This window comes from Pteropus medius, unplaced genomic scaffold, assembly GCF_902729225.1.
Source record: "Pteropus medius unplaced genomic scaffold, Ma_sr-lr_union100, whole genome shotgun sequence".
Taxonomy (NCBI): Eukaryota; Metazoa; Chordata; class Mammalia; order Chiroptera; family Pteropodidae; genus Pteropus; species Pteropus medius.
In genome coordinates, this window is record NW_024352618.1 from 20,761 (window position 1) to 33,527 (window position 12,767).

At 49.6% G+C, this 12,767-nt stretch overlaps 1 protein-coding gene and 1 long non-coding RNA gene across 5 annotated transcripts; one reads left to right on the plus strand and one right to left on the minus strand.

Annotated features, from left to right (window-relative positions):
* Positions 1–5,643: 5,643 nt before the first annotated feature.
* Positions 5,644–9,211, minus strand: LOC120589506 (uncharacterized). Of its 3 annotated transcripts, none has more exons than XR_005649509.1 (4): positions 9,071–9,211; positions 8,658–8,728; positions 8,179–8,506; positions 5,644–6,140 (listed from the first exon to the last, which is right to left on the minus strand). It is a non-coding gene; the product is annotated as an uncharacterized LOC120589506 (long non-coding RNA). The 3 variants fall into 3 exon arrangements; XR_005649510.1 differs by having other exon boundaries at positions 9,064–9,193; XR_005649508.1 differs by lacking the exons at positions 8,658–8,728; positions 9,071–9,211 and having other exon boundaries at positions 8,179–8,561.
* LOC120589505 (class I histocompatibility antigen, Gogo-B*0101 alpha chain-like) lies at positions 8,723–12,276 on the plus strand. 2 transcript variants are annotated; one of them, XM_039847014.1, is made up of 8 exons: positions 8,723–8,884; positions 9,125–9,403; positions 9,615–9,890; positions 10,543–10,818; positions 10,941–11,057; positions 11,502–11,534; positions 11,685–11,732; positions 11,896–12,276. In XM_039847014.1, the coding sequence occupies exons 1-8, from the start codon at positions 8,812–8,814 to the stop codon at positions 11,898–11,900; spliced, it is 1,107 nt and encodes a 368-aa protein (XP_039702948.1). In that variant the 5' UTR covers positions 8,723–8,811; the 3' UTR covers positions 11,901–12,276. The 2 variants fall into 2 exon arrangements, with proteins under 2 accessions (XP_039702948.1, XP_039702949.1); XM_039847015.1 differs by lacking the exon at positions 10,941–11,057.
* Positions 12,277–12,767: the final 491 nt, after the last annotated feature.

Below are 12,767 nucleotides of genomic sequence, written 5' to 3' on the forward strand. Positions count from 1 at the left end.
GCCAGGTCATAAATGGAGTCCTGGACAAGCCCAGCTCTCAGTGTGACCACTGGGTCCATAGACCCGCCCCAGGGTTATTGCCCCATTTCCCAAGTACATGATCAGCACTGATACACTTGGCGGTTGGAGCAACCCTCACACTGGTCCCTGTCCGTGGAGTAAGGTCTCTCATTGTGCTGAAGAACAGAAGGAAATCTCTGAAACTGCACCATCCTGGCCACATCAGAAATGACATTGCGTCTCAGGAGCAGGTATTGTGGAAGATTTTGCAGGTATTGAAGGCGCTAGCACCACCACTAGAGGCCTGACCAAGGCAGAGGCCGTGGCGGTGCTGCCTATCATCTCCATTAATTCAACAACCTGTCTCTGCAGAAACCTGATGGGGTATAAAGAAGCGTGAGGTCACCTCGGCCTTCACCGAGTACAGCCCTGGCGGCAGCTGTTGCGCTGGATGTGATACCACAGCTAGAGTGGAGTAACACGGCTGCAGGCACATGCGTGTGGATGTCAAGGTGGTGAGTGCGTGCTTTTATTCCAGTTAGGGACGTGCAGGTAAATGATTAGCATGCATGTGGAAGGAACGATATTTATTTATACATGCCTCAGGGTGACTTTAACTCTCCTGCCCTTTGTAATGTGGCCCTAAGAGATCTGGACCTCCTGGACATCCTAAAGAATATCACAGTACAGCTGACCCTTCAACGATCCAGGAGTTAGAGGCACCAACCACCTGTGCACGCAGAAATCCACCTATCACTTAAGTCGGCTCTCCCACACGGGGATTCCCAACTGCCAGTTCACCCTTCAACAACTCGGTTTGAATCGAGTGCATCGATCAAACGGAATGGGCCAATGGAAAAACATCCTTGTACAATTGAACCCATGTAGTTCAAACCTGCATTGTTCAAGGGTCAACTGTAGTTCATTTCATTGACAACATCATGTAGATTGGGATGGGTGAGCAAGAGGCAGAAACTGCCCTGGAGGCCTTGGTAAACCACGTGCCCTCTAGGTGGTGGGGGATAAACCTTACAGAGACTCAGGGAGTGGGCCCCTCCCTTCAGCTCTAGATGTCCAGCAGTGAGGGCCATGCAGGGGTATCTCCTCCAAAGGAAAAGACACACTACTGCCTCTTGCATCCCTCACTACGAAAAAGGAAGCACACTGCCTGGTGGGACGTTTCGCCACATCTAGGTATATTGTTTGGTTCATAGAAAGATGCCAGCTTTGAATGGAACTTGGACCTGCAAGGACACTCCAGGCCATGGTGCCATCACCCACTGTCCTGCAGACCCCATGGCGTTTCGAGGTATCAGTGGTGGGAAAAATGCAGTAGGGAACTAAACCAAGCACCAACGGGAGAAGCACCATGCTGGCCCCTGGGTTCTGCAGTAAGGCCATGCTATCCGCAGCAGAGAAATATACCCACTTTTAGAAGCAACTTTGGGTGTGTTACTGGGCCCTGATAAGGCAGAATTCTTTGCCAGTGGGACACCAAGCAGCCATGTAATTACAAGTCATTATGAATTGAGGTCTGCATAGCACACGAAGTCATAAACTGGACAGGCCCAGCAGCAGTCCATTATAAGATGGAAATGGTACATCTGGGTTTGAGCCTGAACCACATGTTCACATCCACCAGAAAACATCCATCCCTGAAGAGGACCTGAGCAACCGAGCAGACAAATTGGCCTTAGCCGGCCTTCTTCACTGATCACCCCAGGACTGGCAGGATGGGCACATGAACGAAGTGACCACAATGGCAGAGATGAGGCTACCTACAGGTCCAGCAGCATCGACTCGCACTTGCCAAGGCTGTCCCAGCAACAGCCAACTCTGAATGTCCAATGTCAACATTAGACCAATACTGGGCCCTGATTTGGCACTATTTTTTTAGATGACCAACCAGCCACCGAGTGACAAGTTGAATAAAGTGAACCCTTCCATCGTGGGAGGGCCAGAGGTTCCTCCTCATAGGCTGAGTCACCTATTCCATGTGTGGGTTTTCCTTCCTGTCCTCAGAGCTCCAGCCAGACCACCATCTAGGGACTTTGAAATGCCTGATGCACAGTCTTGGAATGGCTCTTAGCACAGTATCTGACCAGGGACCCACTTCATGTGAAGGAAGTACAGGATGGGCCATGACCGTGGGATCCACTGGTCAGATCCCATCTGTACCGTCCAGGGGCTGCTGGTCACACAGGATGCGGGTCAGGTCTTCTGAAGGCACAACTGAAGTGCCAGCTTTGAGGAAGCGCCCTAAAGGGGTGGGGTTACCTCTTTCAGGACACAGCATATTTATTGAATCAGAGAACTTTATATGGTGCTGGGTCCTCAACAGGAAGAGCTAAGGGTAGATGCAGGTGTGGCCCTAGTTATCATCATCTGGTGTCACGCACTGGTGGATGTTGCACTTCCTGACTCCACAACTCTGGGCTTTCCCGGGTAGGAGGTTCTGGTCCACAAAGTGGGGATGGGAGGCACTCTTACAAGGGAACATGACAAAGGTCCCATTGAACTAAACATTATATTGTCACCAAGGAAGTGTGGGCTCCACATGCCTAGAGACCAGCAGGTGAGAAGGGGAGCCCCTTCTTCCTGAGACAGGAGTAATCGACTCTAGTCCACAGGAGGGGCTGGGGCCGCTGTCACATAATGGGGGCAGGAGGAAAAAGTGTGGAATGAGTGATAGACTTGGGTGCCCCCCAGTTTCACCTTGTTCCTATAAGTGGAAGTGGACATATGCAGCAACCCAACCTGAGCAGAGTTTGTGTTCCAAGGGCTCGGGCCCTTCAGGTAGGAAGGTTTGGGTCACATCCTTCAGGTAAGCCACAAGTGCTCCTGTGCTCTGAAATCCATGGCAGTGTTTGTGCAGAGGCCCTGCTTCCCATGGGTGGTTCCCAGACAATCACTGGTCACAGTAGGGACACGATGGCAGGCCATTCCTGGGAGACAGGGGCTCCTCTGACGGCCAGCTTGGTTTGATGACTCTCCTAGAGCCTTGCCCAGCTTCACAGAGAAGGCCTAGCAGTGATCTAAGATAAGTCTAATGAACCTTCTCACCTGACCATCAGACTTGCGTCTGTCTGCTGACCCTTCCCCATAGTCTCTGACAGGTGTTTCTCCTAATACAGTACTGCTGAGTTTAATCCCATCTTGGGATCTGCTTCTTGGAGGACGCTGAGTAACAAAATCAGTTTTATCTGTATACCAAGGACCTGTTACTTATTCCATCTTGTAAAATCCTTCTCTTTATCCACCTTATCCCATTAGCATCTGCTCCATTTTGCTTGTCTTTGTATTATCTCTTTGAGTTAATAGATGTTTGTTGTTCTAAACTACCAAATTTTGGGAAAGTTTGCTGCACAGCAATAGAAAACTAATAAAATTCTCTTAAGTTTCTATTTATTTACAGCTCTTTTATTTTCTTGCATGCTGATATTCTCTGCACTCACTATTTCCAGTTCTTCTCCTCCTGCCTTTTTTTCTCTTGTACCCTCTCTTCCTTCCCTCTCTCCCTTTTTCCATTTTATTATGGAAGAATCAAAACATAAAATGACTCTGTGGTTATGCTAAAAGGAAGCATTACCTGGACCTATATGCCACAAGTATAATGCCAAGGTATATGGAATAAAATTAAATAAAGAAACATTATTAATAGTATCTGAAAAATTATGCCTGGGATGATTGCAACCAAGTTAGTGGTTTTCAACTCTTAATTCTTTCCCTTAGACTGAGGGTTTTTTGTTTTTTGTTTTGTTTTTTTTTCAGAACAAACACATCAACAACAGGAAGACTTATACAGTCCTGGTAAAAGTTTAAATGGGCACAAGCACATTGGAAATCAAATGAACATTATCGAGTACAAAGACATACCACGTATAGCCCAGTAGTCCTACTCCTAAGTGTGCTCTGGAGAATTTTTTGCCTTGTGCCCCAGGAGACATGTACACTAATGTTCACAGAAAAAGCTGGAGTAACAACATAGGCATCAGTAGGAAAATAGCAAAGTTGTGGTATAATTATAAAATATAAGACTTCAACAGTAAAAATGAATGAACAACAGCCTCACACATGAGGGGTAACTCCCTACATAATGCTGAGTCTCAGAAGAGTCCATGCAGCAAGAGTTCACTGTACAGGAAGTTCAAAAGCACGCAAAACTAAACAATGTTTGGTTTGGGGACAGACACACTTACTGTAAAATCTTTAGAGAAACTCAAGGGAATGGTAAACACAAGACTCAGGATAGAGGTTACACCTGGGGGATGGGACTGAGGGGCCCTCATGGGGGCTTCCTAGGTTCAGTTTCCGACAGCAGGGGTGGATGCCCAGGTATTTAATTGATCATAATTCCTCAAACTGACACTTTTCAGACTGTGGCTTGTGAGCTATTCCTGGCTCATTTTTTAAAAAGGAAAGTGAAAAGAAAGAGAAAAGAAAATACCAAAGTGTATCGTAAGAGTACTTAGCAAGAACTACTCACATTGGAACAAATCCACAACCAATTATTACGAGCCATGTCAGAGAGAGGACCAGAATGTCACAGAAAATGGCATTGGTTAGAAATAGGTCACATGATCCTTCACTCTCCATATATTCTGGTATACAGTCTTCAATCTGATGTGCAAATAATTCTATCTTGTGATTTGATGTATTATTTACATTTAACCTCACATACAACTGAATTAAATACCTTTACAGAAGTGGAAAAGCACACTGTTGGTCAAGTAAGTAAACTTGAAAATGTTATAAAGGGAAAACCAGTGATGGACTAGAAAGTGTAAATGGAAAACACAAGAGAGCTGCTTTAAAACAAACGTTAGAGGCACATATTAACAGTGCTTTTTAGAATCACGTTGGTGTCCAAATCACTTCTACCAAATCTCATTCAAAAGCACGGTGAAAGATGTGAAATTTACTCTAGGATGCCAACTGGACAGCCAGTTTTGGACATTTTGTTCCTCAATTGGAGTTAAACACCTCTGCCTACTGCATCACGCCAAAACTGTTGTCATGGTGCTAAGCTAGGTGTATAGACTGAGGCATGAGGTTCACATTTTTCTAACTGAAAAGTAATTTCATCACGCAAATGTTTTTGAAGATGATGTTGAATAAGAAAACTGGCAGTTTTGCTAATATTTTTGACATTTTAAAAGTTATTATTATAGTGACATTGGTTAACAAAATCCAGTAAGTTTCAGGTGTACAATTTAACAGTAAGGCATATATACATATTGCATTGGGTGTTTACCGCCCATAGTTAGCTTTCTTTCTGGCACCACATATTTGACCCCTTTTACTCCATCTACCTCCCCTTTTCCCCCTCCCTCTCTACCCTCTGGTTGACATTCTTAACAAACTAAATTTGAAACTTCTAATGACAAACAAAGATAGTTATTATTTTAAAGACATTCTTGTTAAGGCACCCACATCTTGGAACTATTTGGTCTAGCTAACTATAGGTTCTCAACTTTGTTGCAACTTATTGAATGAAACATTATCACTAAAGGTAATTTCGAGAAGCACAAAAGTTGATGTATCTCCTTTCTCTGTTTCAGACTTTTACCCATGGCTTTCCAAAAGTGAAATGTAAAGCATTAAAGAAAAATAATCAGTAAAAGGAAACAGTGACTTACAAAATCCTGAAACATTAATTAATTTTAATTTGGGTTTTAGCATGTGTGTAAATTCTTTGACACTCCTCCTTTCCAGAGGTGCAGTAATTCCCTCTTCTTGAGTGTGGGCTGCATTTAATGACTCACTTCTAACTGACAGAGTAAGGCTAATGTGATGGTGTGTGACTCTGAGTCTAGGACAGAAAACACTGCAGTTTGCATCTTGCTTGCTCTCTCTCTGTCTCTGATCACTTTCTCTGAAGAAAGAAGCTGCTTGGTCATTTTCGGCCTTATGGAAAGTCCACATGGCTAGGAATGGAGGCCTCCTGAGACCACCCAGGTAGAAATGAGGCTTCTTCCAACAGCTTCTTCAAACAATAAGTCATGTTTCATTTGAGTCTTCCAGTCCCAGTTAAGCTTTCAGATGATGCAGCCCTGGCTGACAACTTGACAGCAACCTTGAGAGAGGCCCTGGCCAGAAGCACTCAGGTGAACCTCTGCCAGATTCCTTACCTTGGGGAACTGTGGGAGAAAATACACATTTGTTATTTTGAGTTGCTATATTCTGTATAATTTGTTATCCTGCAGTACCTAACTGATACAGTGTTTAAAGAGAGAATGAAACATTGCATTTTAATTTTCATTTGCTCTAAATTAATTATAAGATATTAACAATGTCGTTTGGTTTTAAGATTTAAGAATTTCCATGGCTATCAGGCAGGATGCATTTTATTACCATTCACAGCACTCTATTTACTTGTACTTTGATTTCCAACCATGACCCAATCAAATACAAGAGGAAGAACAGGTCCCCAATAACAACCCTCGTTATTCACTTCCAGTCAGTTATCCAATTAGACACTAATGTGGGTGCTGCTGGGAAGGGATTTTGCACATGTAACTAAGTTCTCCGTCAGTTGACTTTAAGATTAGAAGGAGGGGGCTGTCCTGGGTGGGCTGTCCTGGGTGGGACTGTCCTGATCAGGTGAGTGCTGATTGGAGTTCTTCCTGAGCAGAGATTCCAAGTGTGAGAGGGATTCAATGTGAGGCATTTCTCCATTGAAGGCTTTGAAAATGCAGGGCCACTAGGTGATAGGGGCAGCTATCCCCTGGCACCTCCTCGCTGACAGTTGTCAAGGAAACGGGACCTCAGAAGGACAACTGGAAGAAACTGAATTTGGCCAACTGTCTCTACATAAGCTTTGAGGAGGACCCTGAGCTCGGGATGAGAACACAGCTTTGTGACACCCTAACCAGAGCATCCATCCACACCACGCTTGGATTTCTGACTAAGGAACTGTGAGCAAATAATTGGGAGTTGTTTTGAGCCACTAAATTGTGGACATATCTTCTGCAAGAATAGAAAACTAATACACAGGCTCAACTGTGCAATGAATAAGCATATGGCATTTTATTTCACTGGGATGAATTTATGAATTGATATGCATGCTAGTTACCCGTAATAAAATCTTTCTGAACTTTTTTGTATTTTTTATTTTATGATTTTTGTGTGATGTAATTCAATTTTAATACGATCATCATTTACCAACAATTAACTTAATGCCTACTATCTGTCAGGAATGGCTTTATATGCCTGGGAGGCAACTTTGACCTAAGTAGCCTAAAGCCCCTGAGCTTACATGCCTTATATTCTAGAGACTTCTCACAGAGAGACAAAGCCATTGGAGGGTTTTGGTAAAGAAATGGCAGGTACAACCTGAGTCACATTAGCAGGATCTGATCCTTGTGGGGACAATAGGTTCTGGGTGGCATGTAGGGGCGTAGCACTAGTGCCACAATCAGGAGTGAGAGGGTGGTGGAGACTAAGAGGGGAAGAGGGCCTGGGGATGAAGGAGACAGAGGGAAGGGCTGGAGAAGTGGCAGGTGAGAAAGTGCAGCAGAAGTAAAGAATTCTACAGCAGTGGAACTCTGAGATTTAAATATGTGTTTTTAAAGATCTTTAATAAACGATCTAGAGCCTAGCCGGTTGTTCTGTGGACCTGCCTAAAAACTAATTAATTGCCTCCTTATGTTAATCAGTTTAAAAAATAACAATATGTCCCGATAAAATATGCACACCACTTAGATGTGAATTATTCCTCAAAAATAGGCTATGCAGGAGCACTAGTGAAGGACATTTTAACTGCACTGAACACTTGGAACTCTGAGGCTGTACATGCTGCTGGTTGAAATACACTGTAACAAACTGCTTCCACGTCCTTTTTTGTATTGAGGATGTGGGGGACTCACACAGACAGATCCTGCTAATGTGACTCAGGATGTACCTGCCATTTCTTCACCAAAACCCTCCAATGGCTTTGTCTCTGTGGGAAGTCTCTAGAATATAAGGTATGTTGGTAAATTCTGGGCTGTGGAATGCAGCTCGTTTTACAGTACAAAAACCTGGAGTCACAGATACGCTGTTTGGGAAAGTTAAGACTTAGGAGCTTTGTGAGTCTGAGCACAGTGCTCACATATCTATCCGGACCAGGGGGCCCAATCTTTTCTTTCACAGATTAGCTTCTTGAGGATCAGGGGTTTTCAAGATTGTGTTACCCACCCTGGTTCATAGACAACAAGGAGATTGGTCACTGTGAGAATCTCTGGCTGGTGTTTTCAGGCACAACTTCTCCAGGATGAAAGCAAAACCCCCTGTCCCACCTTCCTTCCCAGGGCAAGCTCACTCTTAGGCATCAAGTTCCCTGGGGCTGAGCTTTCTAGAAGAGTCCAAGGGAGAGGCAAAGGGCGGGAGGCAGAGAGAACATTTCAGGGAGAAGGGCTCCGGGAAGAGGAGAGGAGGCAAAGGGGCCCGTCCCCGCCTGGGGTCTCTCCCTGGTTTCCTCACACAGCTCCTGGGCCAGGACTCAGGGAGACAGGGTGACAAAGAGCTGTCGGTGAAGGAGGAGCGGTCAGGGCAAAGTCCCAGGTCTCCAGGGCGTGGCTCTCAGGGTCTCAGACGCCGGGGCGGTGTCTGGGGCGGGGAAGCTCAGTGTTGGGGAGTCCCCGCCTCCCCGAGGTTTCACTTCTCCCTGTCACAACCTGTGTCGGGTCCTCCTGTCTGGATACTCATGACGCGGCCCCATTTCTCAGTCCCATTGCGCGTCCGGTTTCTAGAGAAGCCAATCCGTGTCGCCGCCCGTTTATAAGGTCTCCACGGCCCCGCCCGGACGCAGAGTCTCCCCAGACTCCGAGGATGCAGGTCATGGGGCCCCGAACCCTCCTCCTGCTGCTCTCGGGGGCCCTGGCCCTGACCGAGACCTGGGCGGGTGAGTGCGGGGTCGGGAGGGAACGGCCTCTGCGGGGCAGGAGCGAGGGGACCGCCCGGCGGGGACGCAGGACCCGGGGAAGGCGCGTCCCCACCGCCCAGGCCCAGAATCCCCGTCCCGTCCTGACCGTCCGGCGGCCCCCGCTCCCCGCGCCCCCTCGTCGCTCCCGGCCCGTCGACCTCGGACCGGGACCCGCGCCGGGAGGAGGGCCGGCGGGTCTCAGCGTCTCTCCGCCCCCAGGTTTCCACTCCCTGAGGTATTTCGACATCGCCTGGTCCCGGCCCGGGAGCGGGGAGCCCCGCTTCGTCAGCGTCGGCTACGTGGACGACACGCAGTTCGTGCGGTTCGACAGCGACGCCGCGAGTCCGAGGGCGGAGCCGCGGGCGCCGTGGATGGACCTGGTGGAGCAGCAGGACCCGCAGTACTGGGAGCGGGAGACACGGAACTTCCGGGACGGCGCACAGACTTTCCGAGTGAACCTACAGACTGCGCTCCGCTACTACAACCAGAGCGAGGCCGGTGAGCGACGCGACGGGCCCCGGTCCCGACCCCCGTCCGCACGGACAGGCCGGGGTCGCCCGAGAGTCCGGGCCCGGGCTTCGCCCCGAGGCTGCGGGACCCGCCGGGAGGAGCCGGCGGGGACTCCCCGGGTTTCGCTTTCACTTTGGGTCCGGTCGCTGCGGCGCGGCTGACGCGGGGCTGACGCGGGGCTGACGCGGGGCGGGGACAGGGTCTCACACCATACAGGAGATGGTCGGCTGCGACGTGGGGCCGGACGGGCGCCTCCTCCGCGGGTACTATCAGTCCGCCTACGACGGCGCGGATTACATCGCGCTGAACGAGGACCTGCGCTCCTGGACCGCGGCCGACCTGGCGGCTCAGAACACCCGGCGCAAGTGGGAGGAGGCCGGTGAGGCGGAGCGCTGGAGGGCCTACCTGGAGGGCAGGTGCGTGGAGTGGCTCCGCAAATACCTGGAGAACGGCAGGGAGACGCTGCTGCGCGCAGGTGCGAGGGGCCGCGGGGCCTCCCCTCTCCCTCGGGGGCCGGGGGCTCCTCCAAGGATGGAGGAAAGTGGGACCAGAGCACCCGCCTCCTGTGGGTCGGGAAGATGAGTCCGTGTGGGTTTTCAGATCCGGTACCAGAGGGCGGCTCGCCCAGAGGGCCCCCCTTCCCGCAGGGACAATGAGGGGTGCTGTCTTCGGGGGAAGGAGGGGGAGACTGTCTCGGGAATAACTGGTCAGCGAGCGGTTCCCTTTGACTGTGGCAGCTGCTCTGAGAACCCTGGGGACTTTTTCTCTGAGAACTCCGGGGCCATGTTCGCTGCCCCACACCCAGTGGGTTTGAGGTCTGACTCTAGCTTTTCTGAGTTATTTGGCCCCCACCCAGGTCAGGACCAGGAATCCCTTCTCCCCACTTCAGAGTCCTATCTCTGACCCTGGCCTGTCTCAGCCTAATTCTAGAACTTTCTAAACAGTAGGAGATTATCCCAGATACCTATGTCCAGTGTGGTGTCTGGGTTTTATGCTCCCTTCTCCCATCCCATTTGTCCTGAGCATTCTCAGCATGGTCACAGTGGAGTGGGACATGGTTACATGGTCATGGTGAAGTGTCCCATGAGGGATGCAAAGTTCCTGAATTTTCTGATCCTTCTCTTCAGACCCTCCAAAGACACACGTGACCCACCACCCCATCTCTGACCGTGAGGTCACCCTGAGGTGCTGGGCCCTGGGCTTCTACCCTGTGGAGATCACCCTGACCTGGCAGCGTGACGGGGAGGACCAGACCCAGGACATGGAGCTCGTGGAGACCAGGCCCGACGGGAACGGGGCCTTCCAGAAGTGGGCGGCACTGGTTGTGCCTTCTGGAGAGGAGCAGAGATACACCTGCCACGTGCAGCATGAGGGGCTGCCCCAGCCCCTCACCCTGAGATGGGGTAAGGAGGGGGCCCTGGGCACAGCGCCTTTTCTCAGGGGAAGCAGGAGCCCCTGAAGGACTTCAGCAGGGTTGGGGCTGAGGCCCCGGAGTCAGGTTCATCACCGTCTGTTCCCTTTCTAGAGCCTCCCCCTCCGGCCACCATCCCCAATGTGGTCATCATTGCTGCCCTGGTCCTCCTTGGAGTTGTGGTCCCTGGAGCTGTGTTTGGAGCTGTGATGTGGAGGAGGAAGCGCTCAGGTAGGGAAGGGGTGGGGTCCGAGTTTACTTGTCCTTCTGTGGGGTTTCAAGCCCCAGGTAGAGTGTGTCCTGCCTCGTTAATGGGAAGTACCACCCACACTCGCGTTCTTTCCCAGCCTGGGTCCCCATCTGCTAACACTTGCTCTGTATTAATGCACGTGTAAAAATGAAGGACAGATTTATCACCTCGATGATTCTGGTGAAGGGAACTTGACTTCTAGCTGTCACAGGATAAAGGGGAAGGTTTCTGCTGAGGACAGACCTCCGGAGGGTGGTTGGTCCAGTTCCCCCACATGTACGTTCCTTAGGTTTCCTCATTGTGCCCTGGGTCTGAAGTCACAGTTCTGGAAACTTCCCTGGGGTCCAGGCCTAGGGGGTTCCTTTAGCACCTCATGGCCCCCACCCCACTTCCCTGGCTTCTCACAAGATGTTTTCTTCCCACAGGTGGAAAAGGAGGGATCTACGTTCAGGCTGCAAGTGAGTATGGTTGGGGGCAGGGAGTGATCCCTGAGACCCTTGCGATAGTGTAGTTGGGAGCCTATGGGGGGAGCTCACCCACCCCCACAATTCCTCCTTTAGCCACATCTCCTATGAGTTCTGACCACATTCTGTTTTGTCCTACCCCAGACAGTGACAGTGCCCAGGGCTCTGATGTGTCTCTCACAGCTTCTAAAGGTGAGACCCCTGGGTGGCCTAAAGTGGCGAGGGGCTGGGGAAGAAGGGACAGGACTGGGGAATGTGCATTCTTTGGGATATTTTGAGCATGTGGTGGAGTGTTGAGAATGTCACCACATGCAGCGACTAACCTGAATTTGTTCGTGATTATTTTTTTCTGTAGCATGAAACAGCTGCCTTATGGGGGAACGAGTGATGCAAGATTTGTTCATGCTCCCACTTTGTGACTTGAAGAACCTCTGATTTCTCTTTCTGCAAAGGGCATCCGAATGTGTCTGCACTCCTATCAGCCTAATGTGAGGAAGTGGAGTGACCGGCCCTCCTCCTGCCCTCCAAACTCCCCTTCCCCACACTGACCTGTGTCTCTTCCCTCATCCGTTCTCCTGTTCCAGCAGACGCTGTGCTGTTCCCATCCCTGCCTTTGCTTCGTGTTGCACTGAGCTGCAACTTCTTACTGCCTTATTGAAATAAGAATATAAATATGAATTTGTTTTTCAGTTTTAGTTGTGAAGGGTTTATGGATTAATTAAAAGAGACAATCCTATATTTGAGAGAGGAAATAAATGGAATCACTGGGAACTTTTCAGAATCTGTGTGTTTGCTGTGCTGAGTTTGTTGCAGGTGGGGATACGAGAGGCTGTGAGGACCGAGTGTGGATGGGATCTGTGCCCAGTCAGTGCTCAGTGCACTGTGGACTTTGACATGGTCATTCTTCAGCTGGTCACCTCTCTTTTCCATTGTCCTTGTCTCTTCAATAGGACCTTGCGGCACCGGGACCTCTGATCACAGGGTCTCAACCGTCACCCAGGTCTTGTCTTGTCAGTGAGGGATTTAAGCGGCTGGGTCAGCCTCGGCTCAGGCCTGGGTCTGATCCTCGGCCCTTTCTTTTGGGTGTTTATTTTTTGTTGCACTGTTTTTATAGAGGCACATGATTGGTTTTGTTCTTGTTACAAGTCCTGGTCTCATTTTCCTCAGACTATCTCTCATCTCCGAGAGTCATTTTCCCTGTGACTGTTCTTATAAGCCCCAGACTTA